This window comes from Corvus cornix, chromosome 1 (assembly GCF_000738735.6).
Source record: "Corvus cornix cornix isolate S_Up_H32 chromosome 1, ASM73873v5, whole genome shotgun sequence".
Lineage (NCBI taxonomy): Eukaryota > Metazoa > Chordata > Aves > Passeriformes > Corvidae > Corvus > Corvus cornix.
The window spans coordinates 57,789,742-57,808,374 of NC_046332.1; the positions used below are offsets into that span (position 1 = coordinate 57,789,742).

The 18,633-nt window shown below is 40.2% G+C and overlaps 1 protein-coding gene across 9 annotated transcripts in view; it reads left to right on the top strand.

Annotated features, from left to right (window-relative positions):
- Positions 1-17,222, top strand: part of ELF1 (E74 like ETS transcription factor 1) — an 89,338-nt gene extending 72,116 nt beyond the window's left edge. For 8 of the 9 annotated variants that reach the window (XM_039568261.1, XM_039568235.1, XM_039568227.1 and 5 more), the window contains 4 exons: positions 1,238-1,321; positions 4,295-4,487; positions 5,573-6,040; positions 15,541-17,222. In XM_039568261.1, the coding sequence (XP_039424195.1) occupies positions 1,238-1,321; positions 4,295-4,487; positions 5,573-6,040; positions 15,541-16,150 (1,355 nt within the window). In that variant the 3' untranslated portion in view covers positions 16,151-17,222. The remainder of the gene's footprint in view (positions 1-1,237; positions 1,322-4,294; positions 4,488-5,572; positions 6,041-15,540) is intronic. The other variant, XM_039568285.1, reaches the window with a different exon arrangement.
- Positions 17,223-18,633: the final 1,411 nt, after the last annotated feature.

The following is an 18,633-nucleotide window of genomic DNA, read 5'->3' on the forward strand; positions in this document are numbered from 1 at the left end:
GAGTTGTTTTGGTTTTTTTCAGAGCTAGTGAAAAACCCTCTCTCACTCTGCAGCAGAGCTGTTCCCTTACTAAAATAGCCCCTCAAAACAAAACCAAAACTGGAAAGTTAGAGTGTATGGGATTGCACAGAACTTTTGGTCTGGCCTCTTTGGAACATCAACTCTTTTGAAATGCAATAAATTGAGAAAAAATTTTTCCTTTATATTTTTAACTATGACAGTATTCTATCTGAACTAGAAATATGTTTCTCTGAGTCTTGTGTCTTCTTAGTCTATTCTGCCTCTCAAAAGATTATAGGTAATAATATAGGTAATGTCAGTGTTGTAAGGGGTCACTGCAAAACCTGGTAAGATAAATTGTTATTTCATAAGAAAGTTTGGAAGGTTTCTGATTGATTACACCACTTGTAAAAGCTGCCATTGCAGGGAATGAGAACTAAAAAAAGAATAGGTTCAAGGTTTTATGCTGAAAAATACTTCAGCATGACTTAGCTTTTTTATTCCCTTATATGTTGGTAGGTGATTTCTCAACATTTTCAAATGAGTGCACTTCATTTTTGTAATCAGTTTTAAGTAACTTCTTCCTTTCAGTCTTCCTCACCAGAGAGCCACCATGCTTATGACTTAAAAAACTGGTTTTTTTTCAGAGCCTGTTACTGGTTCTTCTGATCTTCATAAACAAGTGACTTCCCTTTATCTGCAGCCACTGTGAAAAAGATGTAAAAGACAATAGGCCTGAAAAAAATGTTTGTTTCAGATGATGGTGTAGTTTGCTGCTGTCAGTGTAGACTTGCAATTGATTAAACAAGCAGACAAGCTTGTTTTGACCCTAACTTCCATTTTGGCAATGAGTGAACATGATAGTGCTCTGTATTTTATCTAACTTTTCCTGTTTAAGCCCTTACACATGGTTAGTAGCTTATTTTTCTCATCTCGTCTGTTTCGAGTGCTCTTAAGAGTACCTAAATAGCCACGGAAATTTCCAATGTACATGGACTTCAGGAAAATGTGTAGTGTAGTCTTTTTTTAGAAGTACAATAAGAGTATAGGAGGTCCATCCTGCCATAGAAAAAGAACTTCAGCACAGAACTAAGTTCCCAACTTACTAAAAATTGAATATTTTTTGAATTGGAGAAGCAAATCTCTTCCCTTTTCAGGTCCTTTTTTTTTTCTTTCTTTGTTTCTTTTTTTTTTTTTCCCCTTAAGCTGCAGTTGACTTACTGGTCGTTTATTTCAGGGAAGAAACCAAAACCATCTCGTTCTGAGTCCCCTACTACAACTCCAAATATATCTGTGAAAAAGAAAAACAAAGATGGAAAGGGTAAGTCTAAAGAGTTGTCACCAAAATTTGTAGGAGAACATTGTTTCTGAGTGATCTGTAAAAAGAAAAAAAATCACCCGTTCACTTGTGATGTAAACATAGGTCTTATGTTCAGGAGTGGTTAACATCTCAAGGGAAGGAAAAGATGAGCACATGAGTTTTCTTGGTGTATTTGTCACTTTAGTTGCAAGGGTTCTTGGAAACTTTTCAATATCCCTGCAGAGTCTGCTGTGTTTTGAGTGAAATCTTGGGGAATGCTTTGCATTGTATTAATGTTTCTTAGGCTGTGGTTATTTTGACAGATGATCTTTGAAAATGTGTTCCATCTGTATGTGTCTAATTCTGCATGAGGCTAACCAAGGCTGCCAGTTCGCAGCAGGAAGTACCAAGTCCTGAATTTTGAAAAAAGTTACAGCACATCTTGAAGACTTGGGCAGAAAACTTAGGGTTTGATACTTTCATTCCTCCCGTGTTTAAAAGATAGAAATAAAAATAAATGCCACATAACTGATACAATAAATAATTCTCTCAGCCTGAACTGTTCAGTAGTGTGTATGAGTTTTGTCAACAGCTGCCTTGCTTTGCTGTGGGGTCCAACACCGCACCCGTGCTCAGGCTGGTGTTTGAAGGGAAGGCTGATTCCCGGCCCCAGTGAGTGGTGCTGCGCTCAGTGGGAGCTGGGAATGAGCCTCCCCTGTGTCACAAGTGCCTGCTGGTGCACCTGGGGACAGATGTGTTTGCATGCATGCAGTACTTGCCAGGACAGCAGCCCAGCCAGTCCTGGGCACTGGTGGCAAAAGAATGTCAAACTCTCAAGGTCAGAAAAATCTCGCTCTAGCAAATGAGTTGTCATTTTCTTTTGAAGGGGCATTTTCTGCAATAACAGGAAGAAAAACCTGCTGGCAATCAGTAAATATTTAACATGTTAATGCCATCAGTTTCAAATATGCTTCGTTGCCTTTTTTTTTTTTTTTTTTAATTAAAACCTGATTTGTAAGGAAAAATGAAAGGCGTATCAGAGGGACATCCAAGTGGCGCTCAAATGAAATTATAGAAAATATGGAAGGAGCCAGCCACAAAACTAACAGGTGGAAGAGTCTAATGGTTCTGTCGGTGATAGCAAGGATACTCCATAATTCACATTTGTCCATTGTTACAAAATTGCCAATTCTGAAGGGAATAAAATGGAGCATGTTGCCTGAAACCACTGCTTGTTATGAAAACCATTTGTTTTGCATTTTTAGGAACATAGAATTGAAGTAAAAAACATAGTAATATGACCAGCCATGGCAGGGAAGCAGCTAGAAAATCATGAGAGCTGCGTGTCTGTTCCCTAAGGGGAATTTGTATGCTAAAATTACAAGCTCTCCATACAATTACACAATATGATGCATAGAGAAAACGGAGTTTTCCACATATTTCTTCTTCTGCTGTGGCTCAGAGGAGGTTAAATATCCTGCCTGTATGTAAAGCAAACCTGTTTTTTGCAGCCAGTCCTCTCCACAGTGATTTTTAGTGGCTAAGCAGTGACAAATTTTCAGGTTGCCTTGATGCAGCTGAGCGTTTTTAGTCTAGATTACAACAAAAGCACCCTGGATTAGGTGGTAAATGGCTGGGAATGCTCTCACTCCTGTCTGACACAGTGTCTTGCCTAAGCAGCCTTAGCCTTTACCTTTGGCATATATGAAGGCCAGGAGGCTGTTTTATGTAAACTGGGAGACATTTGTTGCAAAGGCAGTGTTTTTTCTCTAGGAATGCTCATTTTTCAAGCTTCCACCTGCTGAAGGAGCTGCTAACATTTTTGTATTGCCAGTGCTGATGACTTTGATGAATATTTGCTAAATATAGTTTACAATATAGTATTATGGGAATTTCAATTTTTAAGAGATCTCTTATTGAAAAAAAAGTTCAGACTGGTGGTCGTTAAAGTTGAAAAAATCTGCTGAATTAAATTGAAGCTATAAAAAGGGATCCTGTCACCTTCTGATCTGCTGGGCATCATTTTTTGTGAAGCTTGAGCACTGCTATCCTTGCTGGTTTTGCACAGCTACTTGTGGGAGGTGATACAAGAAGTTTTTTTCTTGCTTTCTCAGACTAACAACTGAGAAGCTTATGTGCAGATTCAGATTCCCAAAAGAACATCAAACACCAAAAACCTTCAAAAAAAAGCAGGAAAAAGAGTCTCATTAGTCGTATGAGTTTAGACTCCTTGAATATGGTTTTGGGGAAAAAAAATGCAGATTTTGTACTAATTTTAAGTATTCACAATCTGTGATTTTAATACCCTTTCTTTATATGTGGTAAACACTGAACAGATGTGATGCATTTCCATATGGAAGTGTTTGTCCCTGCTTGTTTGTAAAATGAAATTTGAATGTTGTCTACCAGCAAGCGCAAGCACTCACTGGATTAAAAAAAATTACCTTTTTCTGTACTTTGTTGTTAAAGGTTTGCCTACCTCAGCAGATATCACTGACTGTCCCACATAAATCTCATTGTTAAGGCAAGGATTTTGCTTAGCCTTTTAAAGGATTATAACACTCACCTCGATTCAGCAAAGCATTTAAGCAACAGCTTGATTTCCAGCATTTTTAGGGGATAGAAATTAACATGTTCCTATTTAAGGTAAAGCAATGGTGACTGCTACTGTGACTGGCTTACACAGGAGGGAAATGGGCACATGGGTGACAAATGCTGTCTAATGGTGGTGGTCCAAATGGGGTGGCTGTAGGTTGACTGGTGCCTGGCTGTAGGTTACAGAGTGGCTGGGGTATTTGTACACCTAGATTATAATAACTCACAAGGATCTCTTCCCATGCCCTTCCATTACTATTTGCTAGTCTTGATGATATATTATGACATATTTTATAAAGATACCAGCTTCTTAAGATTATTTGCATCATTAATAAAATATGGCCAACTAATATTTTTTCTTCCTTTTTTTTTTTGGTGTCTGAAATTCTTTTATTCTAGGAAATACAATTTATCTCTGGGAGTTCTTACTAGCACTGCTTCAGGACAAAGCCACATGTCCTAAATATATCAAATGGACTCAAAGAGAGAAGGGCATTTTCAAACTGGTAGATTCCAAGGCTGTGTCCAGGTTGTGGGGAAAACACAAAAACAAACCTGACATGAATTATGAAACAATGGGTAGAGCTCTCAGGTATGTGCATTTTTAGTAATAAACTGTTTCTGTTGCCTTAGTGTTTGTGTGCAGTAAATGCCTCATCTAATTTGAATAATGGAAAAATTTAGTATTCTCTTAGTTTGGGAAATGAAAAAGTTATTTCAGCAAAATAAATTAGCTAACTAAAAGTAACCCTCTCTAACCTTAACTCCAAGTCAGTCACCTTCAGTTTCAGTGTAGACATTTTTCAGTGCTGTTGCAAAACTGCATCTTCACAGTCAGACACAGACTAAATAAGAGACTGAAGATTTCAAGTGGGGCAAGCCTTTTACATAAAATTTGAATCTCTTTTCAGAAAAAAACCACCAACATTCATGTATGTTCATTAAATTATTTCTACTTGTTGCATGTGATTCCATCTCCAATGGAAAATACAGTTTTAGAATTCAGTTCTGGTTCCACTTCTCTGAGCTTGTGTGTGCAGACCATTTTAGAACATAGGCAGTGACACATGATTCTATCAGGCTGGGAGTTTTCTCATACATAAAAACCTGTGCAAAATAAGTAGACATCCATCAAGCTTCAGTCTTATCAGTGGATTGATAATCCAGCTGAGCAGTATGCGTTTCTTTTCATTTCCCCTCACCTTGGTGTGCGCAATTTCACGTTGTCATACTAATTTGTAAATGTAACAGAAGTAGTGCTCCCCTGTCCTGTTCCCTTTGCTTTGTTGTAGCTAAAATGTATCCATGTGCTCACTGGTGAATAAATGCGAATTCAGATAGCTGAAAGAACTGTAGGAGTCAAAAGGAGAACTGAAAGTTTTCATGCAACTCTTACAAAGTGTGAGTTGATAGCAGAGTTGCCAAGTCATGGAGTTCTTCTCTTTCTCCACAGATTTATCTAAGGTTGGAGTTAAAAGGTGGCATGAAATACCAGTAAAAAAAAGTTGTTTGAGGAAAAAGTACACTATTAAATTGGCCACTTTTTATAATGAAGAAACTAGACACATGAAAGTTTGTTTACTTGTTGTTTCTGTGTTTACTTTCTGTGAGTTCTGTTGCTTTGTTTTGTTTTTGGCAAAAAACCTGTATAACTTGATGTGTGTGCATTTTAAACAGATACTATTACCAAAGAGGAATCCTTGCTAAAGTAGAAGGTCAGCGCCTGGTATATCAATTTAAAGACATGCCAAAAGATCTCATCTATATTGATGATGAAGATGCGAGCCCTAGCACTGAATCACCTGATTCAACTCTGCTCTCGCCTGCTGTGGCCAATAGAAACCAATCAAGCAGAACTAGAGCGTCTGCAAACGCAGGAGCAAAGGGAGGATCAACCTCAGTGGTAAAACCAGCAAACTCAAAGCCTGCTAAGCTGAAGGAGCATGCAGAAGTTGTACAGCAGCAGACACCTGGCTTGACTTCAGAAGTTTTGAGGACAATGCAATCTCCACAGCCAGTACAACCTACTCAGCTTTTTCGGACAGTTCACGTAATGCAGCCATTGCAGCCCCTCACAGAAGGACATGCAGCTGTAACCAGTAATGTTCCGGATGAATCGTTAAATTCCTCAGTTCAGAATATAAGGTAAGAAAATGTAGAGAAAATAAATATTTGAATAATAATAAATTCACTGGATGATGGCTAGATAGAGTTGATTCTTTGTTTTGTTTCCAAGAAATGCTAGTCTTCCAGTTTGGTTGAAGTGAAACAATGTCTTTGTGGCTCATCCTAGGAATTGAGAGTTACTACAGCATAATATGACAGGTACACACATAACTGTACTGCCTGTGGTGGAGGGAAGCTCATCTTTTCCATGGTGTTAGGCCTGATGAATATCATTTAGAAAGGAAAAATATACAACTTAAAATTGTCAGTTCTGTCCCACAGCAGAAGCTGTGTTTTCATGTCTGCTTTTACAATGCTTGGTGTCTTTGCTTTTGAAGTATACATGGTGGATCTTCATGATACTTTCAAAATGATTTTCCTTCTTGCTTCTTAATTTTTTTTTGTAAGAATTTTTTGTCATCTTTTTCATCTTTTGTATTGTCCCCAGTTGCAAGGAAAAGCTCTATATTACCTGATCTAGCATTTTGCTGCTGTTACAAGAAAAAGTGCTTCTGATTTTAGGAAACAATTAACAGACTAATTCTTTGGGAGCTGTGCATCTGCAGACACTTGGGAGACAGTCATGCTTCCATGCTTAATTTGTGAGTCAGCTGGCTAACATGACACAGTGCTTAAGCATCATGACTCTTTTGCACCTACCCCTTAGTAGCAGGATTTACTTGTAAAAATGGGCAAGGGCAATATAGTGAAAGGAAAGCAGTACAGATGTAACTGAGGCTATATTGAACCATATAAGTTGGTAGAACAATAATACTAAACATGAATAGGGGGAAAGTTCAGCAATTTGCGAGTTAAATAGGTCTAGGCTAGACCTACACTAGATTATGTATCACAAACAGTATCAGTAGTATAGATGGTATAAAGAATGATAACAACAAACAGAAGTATCTGTAAGATTTAAGGCAGGCAAGAAGTCCAGCCTAACATCTGGAAAACTGTTCAGTGACATTATGACATCCAGTTATTGCATTACAGTATTTCCCAGTCAGACCTTGGGTAATAAGCTAAGGGAGAAAATAGTAGAGATGATACATGTGTGAAGTTCAAATGAAACAGAAGCCTTAAATCCTTAGAGTTCTGTATTACATTGGTTCACATCAATTGTTTTTAACCATAGCATTATTCCATGAAGTCTCTTAACTGTGCTTAGCCAAGATGACAATGTGAAGGGGTTAAAAAAAGAAGCATCAAACCTTTTCAGAATGGTATAGAAGTACTGCTGATTAAGAAAGGTTATACGAAGGGGTCTGAGCAGTTAGAGTGAAAATAAAAATTACAATCCAGACCTTCTGGTATGCTTTTAACCACAATGGGACAAGCTGCAAAATAGGTGCTGATGAGTCCTGTGCAATAGACACTGCCCATTCCAGGCTCTCAAAATACAATTTATGACATACATATTTCTGCTCAGCTTCAAAGGGCAAGGTTCAAATAGTTGGTTGAGGTAGAATGACATGTTGAACATTTTTTGGAGCGTATGTTTTAGGCATTGTTTTATAATAAGGCTGAAACAAAAGGTTGTTCAGACAGCTGTAACTCTTTAGCAGATGAATGTGTTTGCATACACATTCTGAATTGCTGCAGTAGGGCTTCTGTAAGGGTTGAAATGAATGGTCTGCATGATTTGAAAATGTATAGCAGGTATGACTGCCATTGTAGACTAAGAGCTGACAAACGTTCTGATGTATGCACACAGTCTGTGGGGTTGTGGTTGGAGTCACTTTATAGTGTGGGAATCATGAGGACAAATAGCAGCTTTGGTTGCCAGTTGCTGTTCAGTGGTTGGGGCATGTAAATAGTCAAGATCATTTGGGGAAAACAGCAACCAGGGTCTGGTAATGATCCTCAAAAGGTTTTCTGATGCGTGCTGGTTAACGGTTGGACTCTGCCCTGAAGCATGAACATCTTGAACCCATATAATTTGTCTTACGCAATTTAGCTTCTAAAGTTTTATTCATGTAAATGTTCACCCCTCTTCTTCTTCATGGAAATAAATGTTTTTCCCTCTGCAGCAATTTGCTTCTGTTCTGTTGTGAGAAGAAAAAAATTATTAATAGACAAAATATTGAGCATCTTTGAGGTCAAAACGATTGGTTTCTTAACACTTAACCAAAGCCTTCAGAGAATGTCTGAATGTGCATCTTCCCTGCTAAGGGACTGGGTAAAAGAATCATATTTGAAGACTGTTGCAAAGTGCTTGTGTCACTATCCCTGACTGGCACTAGGCAGCATTGCCTGGTACAGACCACTCCCAAAGCATCACTGGGAGAGTGTTGCAGCCAAAGGCCCAAGTCCCCCAAGGCCTCTTGGCATTTCTCAAAGGAATGGGCATGCCGGTGTAAATCTGTGGTTGGCTCTTCACGAGACAGGCAGTGACTTCATTTATAGCTGCACAAAGCTAGTATCTTACTCTGAAGTGGAAAGGTCTTGGCTTTTGGATGGCTTTTGATGTGCTTTTAGGACAAGTTTTGGTGCTGCTGTATGAAACAGAGGCAAGGAGAAGTGTTACTTACAAAGGATAAAAGTGTCTTCAGCCACAGTGCTTAAACAGAAAGGCTGTGATGTGCTAACTGAAGCTTGGGAAACAGGGCAGGAGCAGGGTCAGGTCAAGCAAACTGGGTTTTGCTGACTGAGGAGAACATCTAGTATCCCCAGTGGGAATATGTGGAATTGTAAACGCACTGCTGTTCTGCAGGTCTAACTGTTCTGGCTCGGTGTATGCAGGCACAGTTACTGCAGTCTCCAGTCGTGTAACTGGAAGCTGAATTTGGCGCCACATGTTTCCAGTGATAAGACAAAACCAAAAATGCCTCTCTGGATGAGCATTTTATTGCTTACTTTTTCTGATGAGCCAGCTTTTATGAGGAAGAAAAAGTTCCTTTGAATTTAGCGCTTGTAAAATTAATTCTGTTTAAACCAGAATAACTGATGCAGGTTAACCAGAATACTGGATTATTGGAGTAATTGTGTTTTGCCTTGGAATTAGGAGGCACTGGCCTGGGATTCAGCTCTGTGTACATTGGATCATTCTGAGTATTAAAGGGCATCCTTTCTGTTGCTGCAGAAAGTGCACCTCTCCTGTAGGGCTAGCAATTTACCTTGTCTAGGGCATCCTACAGGGCTGGAAGGTGCCTGTGTTTGGACAAGTAAATTTCTCGCTTAAATGATTAGGACTGCAGATAGAGAGATGCATTTTCATTTACCTTTAATCTAGGGTAGTAGTTTAAGTGATTTAAGATGGACTGAAAAGAGATTCTTATGCTATTTACAGTTCAGAGAATATCATATGGGGAGTAATTTTAAGTTCTATGTCTTTCTCTGTTATTGACTGTGTCGGACATGGCTGAACCTTCTAGCTGGCAGCTGTCTATACCAAGAAACTTGCAATTAGTTGACTGCTGACAGACCCTGTGCAATGTTTAGCACTCTCCAGGTTTTAATCTGTTTCTGTCAAAATTCAGCTTACTGTTTCTTTTCTGTACTTGCAAGTTGTCATTGCGATAGCTTGGACAGAGCACGTTAGAAGACCAGCATCCCAACTCAGTTCTGTAGCTGGGGGAAAGCTAATACAGATCACAGAGGACCAATGGGATATGCTCTCTGTGTGCACTTCTGAATGGGAGAAACTCGATGCGATGAATCAGCCACAGTTTTCATCTTGGTCTTTTTGCAACCTTCGAGGTAGAAAATCACTTCTGAAGGTGACACAAGCATGGATTGCAGTGGCAGGGTCCTGATTCAAGAGGAGGAGGAAGTAGCTGAACGTGTCATGTTTTTTCAGGGCGTGAGCATTCTGCGTAAGAACAGTGATGAAGCCAAGAATTCGCCAACACTGTGTATGCATCCCAATAAGCAGAGGCAATTGCCTTTGAAAGTCATGTGTACCCCAAGCAAACACATGCTTTCTGCTGTTGTTCCGTAATCTATTTCCAGGCTGTGATGCTTTGGTGGTCTGACTCCAGCAATGCTGATGCTGAAAAAAAGATAGATTTGTCTAGCAGGAGTTTATCAGCTCTGAAAATGTGATTACAGCTGCTATTTCAAATGAAGTGTCTTCATCTCATGCCTTATACAGACATTGGCTTGTGTAAGTTGCACAGTGAATGTCACCATTATCTTCTGTAATCATCCTTCACACCCTATCTGTATTGGCTTTGCTCGAGCTCACATAGCCCCACAGACACAGGGAACCAGTTTGGCTCTGTCCTACTGAGACTTTGCACTGACCATCTGCTTTCAGTCCCTTTTTCTTGAATAAGAGCTAGAGTCACATCTGCATGATGTCAGCTAATGTTGTAGCCCATCACTCCTGTGCCATTTCAATAGGTATCCTGAATAAAAATCATCACAGTAGGTCTTGTGTAAGTCTTGGTAAAGGGCTCTCTAGATCTCTCTGGGACTTGATGGGGAACACAGGCAAAAGGGGATCATGCCAGCTGAGGACTTGCAGATGATCAGAAACCACCTCTGAATAGCCTCCTTTGATTAGCCACCATCAGTGCACGTGCTTTGCTTCTGTTTGTAGTTAGACAGCAGTCTTCTGTCAGTGCTCCCAAGGCAAGCCTGCATTTTTAAAAGCTCTCCAGCACACTGACTAGTAGGTATTGTTGGATCTGACTCACTGCTACCATAGGCTTCCCCAAAGGAAGGGAAACGGGACTGTTACAAAGAGCTCATCTCTAATCTCTTAAGGCTTGACTGCAATCCAGGTTTCAGGTTGGTGAGAAAAATGTCCTTCCTGAGGGAGGTGCTGGTCATAAATAGGCTGATGTGGTCTCAGTGGGCTTCTACAAGAAACTGTCATTTAGCTTACAACAGGGTGTGTTTCTCAGAACACATTTACAATATGGACAACTTCTATCACAGCAAAGACTTTGGTTGTAACCAAACATTTTGATTTTCCTGCAGCTGAAGAAGACTTTTTCTTAAGCCCACTTCCGATGTAATTTCTGTGGTACGCAAGAAGGCAGCTGCTTATTGACAGAAAGGACTACAGAGTCATCTAGTCAGATTAATTTTGTTTCTGCACAATAAGAAGATATTCATAGGAGCTCTCTTTCCATGTCTTTGGCACTGCTGAAAGAGGTGGAGGTTCTGCAGGTCTGTTAGTAGCAAAGTTCCTGAGTTTTAGTTCAGGTGACCGTGAAGTTTTGAAAAATTCTGGAAAGAAGACTGTTAGACTTTGCGGTTCAGTAAAAAGGAAATCTTGAGAGTTCAGTCCTTTACCTCTGTCTTCTCTTAACTCTCTCTATGTATTTCTTAATATTGCTTTGTTTCATTTTATTACTGTGCTATGAAATATTTTGTTTACCTTGGCTTGTAGCTTCAATATTTTCGGTATCTTCTCCATATCATAAATTTCACATAAATTACCATAAATAAACTTGCTTTTCTTGCCTCTCACTAGTTACCTGTTGATGAGCTAATAAGATATTGCACAGTTCTAGGCCATTAACAGTAAAAAATGGCCCAAGAAGTAGATGATCATTTTCTGCCAAGCTAAAATGACTTCAGAATTTTTGTCATTCTTTTCTCAGTTTTAATCAGATTGTTTTATGGCAGCATTTCCTTTCCATCACTGTTGCTCAATGTTCTTATTCTTGTTGAAACCTCAGCAGCAACTTCTAAAATAAGCACCCAAAAGATTTGTACTTTAGAGAAGAAAGGGTGTTAGCAAAATGCCAGTGAAAAACAGAAACATAGCAAAATATAGACTTAAAAGCACCTAAAATAGTGTAGCCCAGTGTTAATAAATCACCTTAATATTGTGTACTTTTTTTTTGTAAAACAGACAAAATTATTAACCAAGCTATATTCTTTTCCATTATATTCAAGACAAATACTTTAAACAGATAGATTTTTAGTTAGTAAACAGGTTTAACAATTAAGGCAAATGTCTTGCTTGGCCACCATTAGCATAAATAAGTATTTATGGTGTGCTTGTACAGGCAACTGCTGCATGCTTCCCTTGTAAGTTCACAGTGTGTGAATGCATATATGTGTATGTACAGGTTTCTATATGTGTGTACCATATATCTGTATCTTGGCTGATGGAGAAGACAAAGCATCTGGAGTAAACCTCAGGTACAGGACTGACTTTCAAGAGAAATAAAATGGCTTAAGATTAATATGCAGATACTAATTACAGTATGCTGAGACAAATGGTCTGGTTTTGTCTCTCAGAGCTGTTGCTCCTGGTGCTTTGCAGATACCTTCTGCATTGATGAGATGCAGTTCATACATTTATCCTTCAAAGCCACTTAGTAGCTAGCAGCTTTTATTTTTACAAAACAACTACAGAACAAGAAAATAGCTTCAAGGTAATAGTTGGAGGGCATACTAGCACAGGATAGCAGCTTCAGCTGCTGCTTTCAAAATTGGAGCTATTGAGTTGTTCTTAATCCTTCAAACTCAGGCAAGTTTCTTCATGGATTAAAGAACTGGCTTGGTATCTATTCTGATATTTTTGATGCTTTTCTAATGGCAAGTTACCTTTCCTTCATATCTGTTCCACTTGCACTGCTGGTCTCTGTAGGCTTCCCTGGGTTGAGCTGTAGCTATCTGGCATTTTGCTTTTACTACAAGTTTGTTTAACTGTAGGTAGTTTACTTTTTTTATTTTTTGAAGAACCTAGTGGAGGCCCTCATCCTGTTGCTACTTCTGGCACAGACGTTAGTGACTTTTCTATCAAGGTCCCAGGGGAATTGCCGAAGGAAAAAAAGTAGTTAGCACTGATAACCCTTAGGAGACTTGGTATGAGCCTTAGTACTGTCATTCTGAGCCTTGCACTTTAGGCTTGGTTGTTGGTATTTGCTGTGTCAGCATCAAGTTCTCCAGAAGTTTGAAATAAAGAAGCAATCGCTCTAGGTGGTGCTTCACCTTCAACCAGTCCCATTTCCATGAGCTTCTTCTTTGGGATTTCTTCTGTTGTGTGAAAAAGAAGCTCAAGATTGACTCTGGTGTCAGTCATATCAAATTTTGTGTCATGGTTATGATGGCCCCTGTGAGGAGACCTGTGTGGGAGCCTCATTGGCAAGGATTTGGATTTGCTTTGCTATAGCAGCATTGCTAGGTACTGCAGCCTTCTTTCTTGGAAGGAAGAGAAAGCTACAGATGGAAATTTTGTTCCTTGTATTACCAAGCCATATGGGAGCTGGGGAAAAGATTGCCTGCAGCAGGGACTGGCAGCTGGAGGATGCTCAGGGAAATACCCATGCGCTTTGAGCCTGATACCAGCAGGGTGTTACTGGGGCTGCTCTTGCTGGAGCAGTCTTTGGAGCTCAGCTAGAGGCCTTTCCCAGAGGACTGAGCTGAGTGGAACATGAGAAATCCTCTACATACATTCCTTCACTTTACTGCTGCCCTAAGAAAGGGGGAATGCAGCTCCCTGTGTGGTTGGAGTATGGCCAGCAGCAGCATCTGCATCCACATTGTCCCACAGCTTCAGCACCACGCAAGTCCTGCTGTGGTAAGATTTTTGTTGCAACTGTGGTAGCCAGAGTATGGTTTTAAATTGAAGTTTTGAATATGCTGAATTGGATTGGACTGGTCAGTGGCTTAATGCTGACAAGTAGAATTTCACAGAGCTGTGAAAAATAGATCCTATATGGGTAGAAGGACTGTAGAATGGAGGAAATTCCATGGTAGATGTATAGCAGGCAACCCTTACAGCATATCTGAAGTTCAGTCTTCAGAAAGAACAGCAGGCAGTATTGTGCATGAACATGAAAGTACAAATGTTGACAGTAAGTTGCTTTCCATCTTAAGTGATTTCAGTAGGGGTAGAAATAAGCTAGGAGGTGGAGATAGTTAATTTTTTTTTATTTTTGAGAAAACACAATGGAGAGCTTAAGACTGAAAAAGGGGAGGAGGGTAGGCAGGACTAAACACTGAAGAGAAGCAGGAAGATGGGAGAGAACTCTGCATGACAAACAGAAGGAAGGAAAGATTGCCAGAGACAGCATGGCATGGTGGCCTGGAACAGCTGTGGCAGGGTGTCAAAGCAGTTACCCTTCCCTTCCTCTCTCCCTCCCATGTTGGGGTCACTAAGCCAGCAGCTGAGATAGCTGATGAGCTGGAGAACCCCGAAGTAGCAAAGGCCTGCTGGTGGAAAAACGCAGGTATCTGAGAATACCTTTCTCATCTCTGTAAAGGAAAAGTCTCTCCCACAATCCTTGCTGAATTGTAACGTTAGCCCCAGACCCTGGGTAAAAGAGAACTACCTCTCCCAGCAGCCTGTGCGGCTGCTTCCTTGACCTGGTGCCCCGCTCCGCCCCTTCCCTCTGCTCATTGGTTCCGTTCCCTGGTCCCGCCTTTGTACCGCCCGTGTGCCCTCAGATCGCTGGTTCTGTAAAGCTGATCCTGAGGGGCTGTTTCTCTTTCGCGTCTGGGGCCCTCTGCGGAGGACGAAGCAAACCTCGACTGTGGAACTCGCCATGCGGAGGGCCCTCCTTTGCTTCTTGTCTCTGGTAATATTGAGCTGTCTGGCCTGAGTGTGCGTGTGTGTGTCATCAGCGCTTGAACATCTGCGCGGGGATGAAAGGAGAAACTAGCTAGCGTGCTATACTGCCGCACCCAAAGCGGTCTCCTGCCCGAGCCGCTTTTGGGAAAAAGCAGCAATCTCCCTGTCGCCCTAACACCCTCACTCATGTACTCCCCCGGTGACCATTTATGTTTTCTGGGGGTTTTGTCTTGTTTTGTTCTAATTCGCGTGACTGGAGCGTGTTTCAACGTTTAAGTCACCACTGTGCACTGCAGTAGCTCTGTACTCCAGCAGTACAGCTCTTAATCCTCTAATGTTGTCCCCACAAGCTCTACATCTATTGACAGTAATGTGGTGCCCAAGTCTGTGAGCCTGCAACTGATGGTATCACTCCTAACTTAAAATGATGTTTTGGCAGCAGGTTCTGATCAGTTGCTTTACCAGAAGATGTGTGTGAGCCTGGCAGACAGAGAATTCTGTGTCCTGGGAGTGTGGGAAGGTCGTGCCCAGATGCTGCTACGATGTGGAGTTAAATGTATATATGGATGTCAGGACAGTTGAGGCGTGACTTATGAATAATTTAGGCTCGTGATTTATTAATTACTTGGGGTAATTTTTGAAACTGATGGCAGATGTCTAGTGGGTCATGCTTGTGATGTTGGTATATGCTTGAGATGGAGGTCTTGGATGTGATTCCTAGGTTTCCTGATGAACTGAATGTCTCAAAGGCAGGCTGTTCAGCTTGGTGGTGGCAGTATTGCTCAGGTGGGGTGCCTTTACTTTGGCACCCAGCTTGCTGAATTCAGGGGTCAGATCCAGTTCTTGTTTTATTAGGAGAGATTCTGCTACCTCTTTTGGAAATGTTGAGAAATTAATTGTTTATGATGCCAAATGTTTTTTCTATAGTAAATCTATAATGATTTTTTCAAAATTCAGCATAAAAGTGTTCTGACCCTATAATCTTCTCTAATCTTAGCAGGACTTTACAGACTCCAACCCAGGTTCCAGTGGTTGTTTCTCCTGGAAATCAGCAGCTGCATACTGTAACACTCCAGACAGTGCCTCTTACTACAGTGATAGCCAGCACAGATCCAGCCTCAGCAGCACAGAAATTCATTTTACAAGCCATTCCTACTTCCCAACCCATGACAGTTCTTAAAGAAAACGTCATGCTACAGTCTCAGAAGCCAGTCTCGCCTCCTTCCTCAATTGTGCTGAGCCCAGCACAAGTTCAGCAAGTGCTCACCAGCAGCGTGCAGACAATTTGCAATGGAACAGTCAACATGGCTTCGTCTCCATCCTTCAGTGCCACTACCCCCGTGGTGACGTTCTCGCCCAGCAGCTCACAGGTGGTGTCTCACCCGTCGGGCACGGTGATCACTTCAGTCATTAAAGCACCAGACACGAAGCAGGTTGGCCCACAAGAAGAGGAAAAGGAAGAGAGTGACAAAGCAGAAGATACTGAGCAGTCAGAGCAGAGATTCCAGCAGCAACCATTTGTGATGGTAGTGTCCAGTTCGAGTAATTTCCCATCTAACGTGGAAGTGAAGCAAGAAAATGAGCCATTGGAACCCAATTTGTATTGATAATGAAATAATTTTAAAAAAAGACCCTGTGGATGATTATTTTCATAAATGTGATGGGACCTTTTCAGTTATGTATATATGATTTGATTCTGAAGCATGATGTTGCAAAGCTACTTAATTTCTGCAGTTAATTCTTAGAATTCATGCTTTAGGATGGATTTTGATTTTCTGTTAATTGCAAAATGTTATCATATAAATAAAATTATATATTACTCGTTTTTCAAAGTACAGGCATGAAGGAATATGCTTTTTATGCTATGAAGACTTTCTCCTGAGGTTGCTGGCCAAAGTTTCAAACTTCTTTCTTACTTTGTTGTCAGTCTGTTGCCGATTTACATTACAGTAATATTATTGTAACCTTTTCTGTTTAATCTGTATGTGTATCACCTTCGAAGCAGCAGTTAGTTTTAGTAAGACAGTTTCATTCCATGTGTTTGAATTTTTATGATCGAGTATCTGTTTCATATCAGTGAATGACATCAGTTTTAGACTTTGATAACCAGGTATCCTCTTGCATTTTTTGCAGCACAAACTCTTGTGTGTGCAAAATTGAATATACACTCCTATTGAGAGTACTCAAAACATATATTCCAGTAATGGACAATGCCATGTCTCTATTTTATATGAAAACATCAGATATATTTAATTACAGAAGCTAACAGCATCACTACAGGTGCAAATGTTTCATGCCATTTTGCAGCTATGAAGCTTAACAATCTTGCTTTCTACTTCAGATTATTTTGTAAGGGGGAGGGAAATTAAATATATACAATTTATGCAGGTTTTTGGAGATTAATTCTGCTAAGATGTTCTTGGTTTTGATTGTAAATACTGTATATTCAATGTTGCAGGGAAGTTTTTTCAGCTAATTTTTTTCCATACAAATTTTTGATAGATACAAATAAGATCAATAAGATTGTTCTGTTTAGAGGTCTAATGTTATATGTATTCATATTACAGAGTGACTTTGTATTTAAAGACAAATTTTTAAATGATGGAGCCCATTGAACCTTGGGTCCTTCTTTTGTATTTTTAATTGGTTTATTATGAAAATAAATCAAATGGAAAAACATTTTTCTGTATTTACTCTGAAATGTTTTTATATTATAATGTTTTGACAGTCATCATAAATAGCAAACATAGTGAGAAACAGGACTGTGATTAGTGAGTGTGGGTCTGTGGTGGGACACGAGCAATTCACAAATCGCTTCTGAACAGACTTGAACACAGTCAGTGTGCTGTGGGTATCCTCTGAAACAGCAGTACTGTATGTTTTTGTAGCTGAACCAAAGGTTGAGCTAAATCCAGGAACTGGACTTAAACTACTCCTTTTCCATCATTTCCCAGCATGTTACAGACAAACAGCACAAAATTTTGAGTGTATTTCACAAACGTCGTTGTAGATTGTATGATACAACTGACAGCCCAAACTATTAGGGCTTCAAAAACTTGCATGTTGCAATGTTTCAACAGGGGGTGAATTAATAATAAATATGATGCCTGGTAGTATGATTCTATTGGTATAAAATTAAAGGGACTATGACTTTCTATGGTTGCATTAATGTTGGAGTTTTATCGATGGGTTGATAAGGTTAAATGTAACTTTAAGCACATGAGTACTAGAAAAACTAATAGGAGCAGAACTGTGGCAGAGATAGCCTGGTCTTGCTGCTTGACAAAAGAAACTCTACAAACTATTGAACAAGCAGTTCTCTGTCACAGGTGCCATGTTAGTTCGTTGTTTCTTCCCTCTGATTCCCATGCAGTCAGGCTTCCACCTGCAAACCCAGCATGCCTCACGCCATCTCCAGGAAGGCTGGTCATACCCACACTGGTGTTTGTTTATCTGGCAGCATTCCCTGCAGCTGGGGAGTGCTGGCAATATTGCTAGGAATGTGGATAAGCATTGTGGAAGCATATCTGATAAAAGTCCTCATCTGGAGGGCTATGTTAGATTGACAGAAGCACAGAAGAGGGAGGTTAGTTTTCTTAATCAAACTATAAAATAGGGGTGTTTTCCTATTCTACAAATATTTCATAATTGTAGGAAACCTGAAGTGATAATGCTTGACTGACATCAGTGTTTTTAGATATGGGGAAGTTGCTTTGGTGTTTACTGGCAATGTGGAAAAAAAAATTAAAAAACGTGTCATAAGGTTACAGCTTCACCAACAAAACTTCATGCCATAGATACAGCTATTGCACATGGAAAATGATTTGGCAGTTTAGTTTATGTCAGTTGGAGAAGTGGAGAAAATCTCCAGCAGCAGTAACGTGTCTCCAGCAGCAGACTGTTGTGTAACAGACAGTAAATAGAAATCACTCCCTCCTTGTATCCCTTGGGCTCCAGTGTGCCAGCCGGGTGGATCTGTACTTCAAACTCTCTTTGGTATGGCAAAGGAAGGGAGAAGCTGGAGTAAATCATAAAATGAAGGCTCACATTTGGAGTTTGAGCAACCCCTCCCCTGACACAGCTGCCTTTG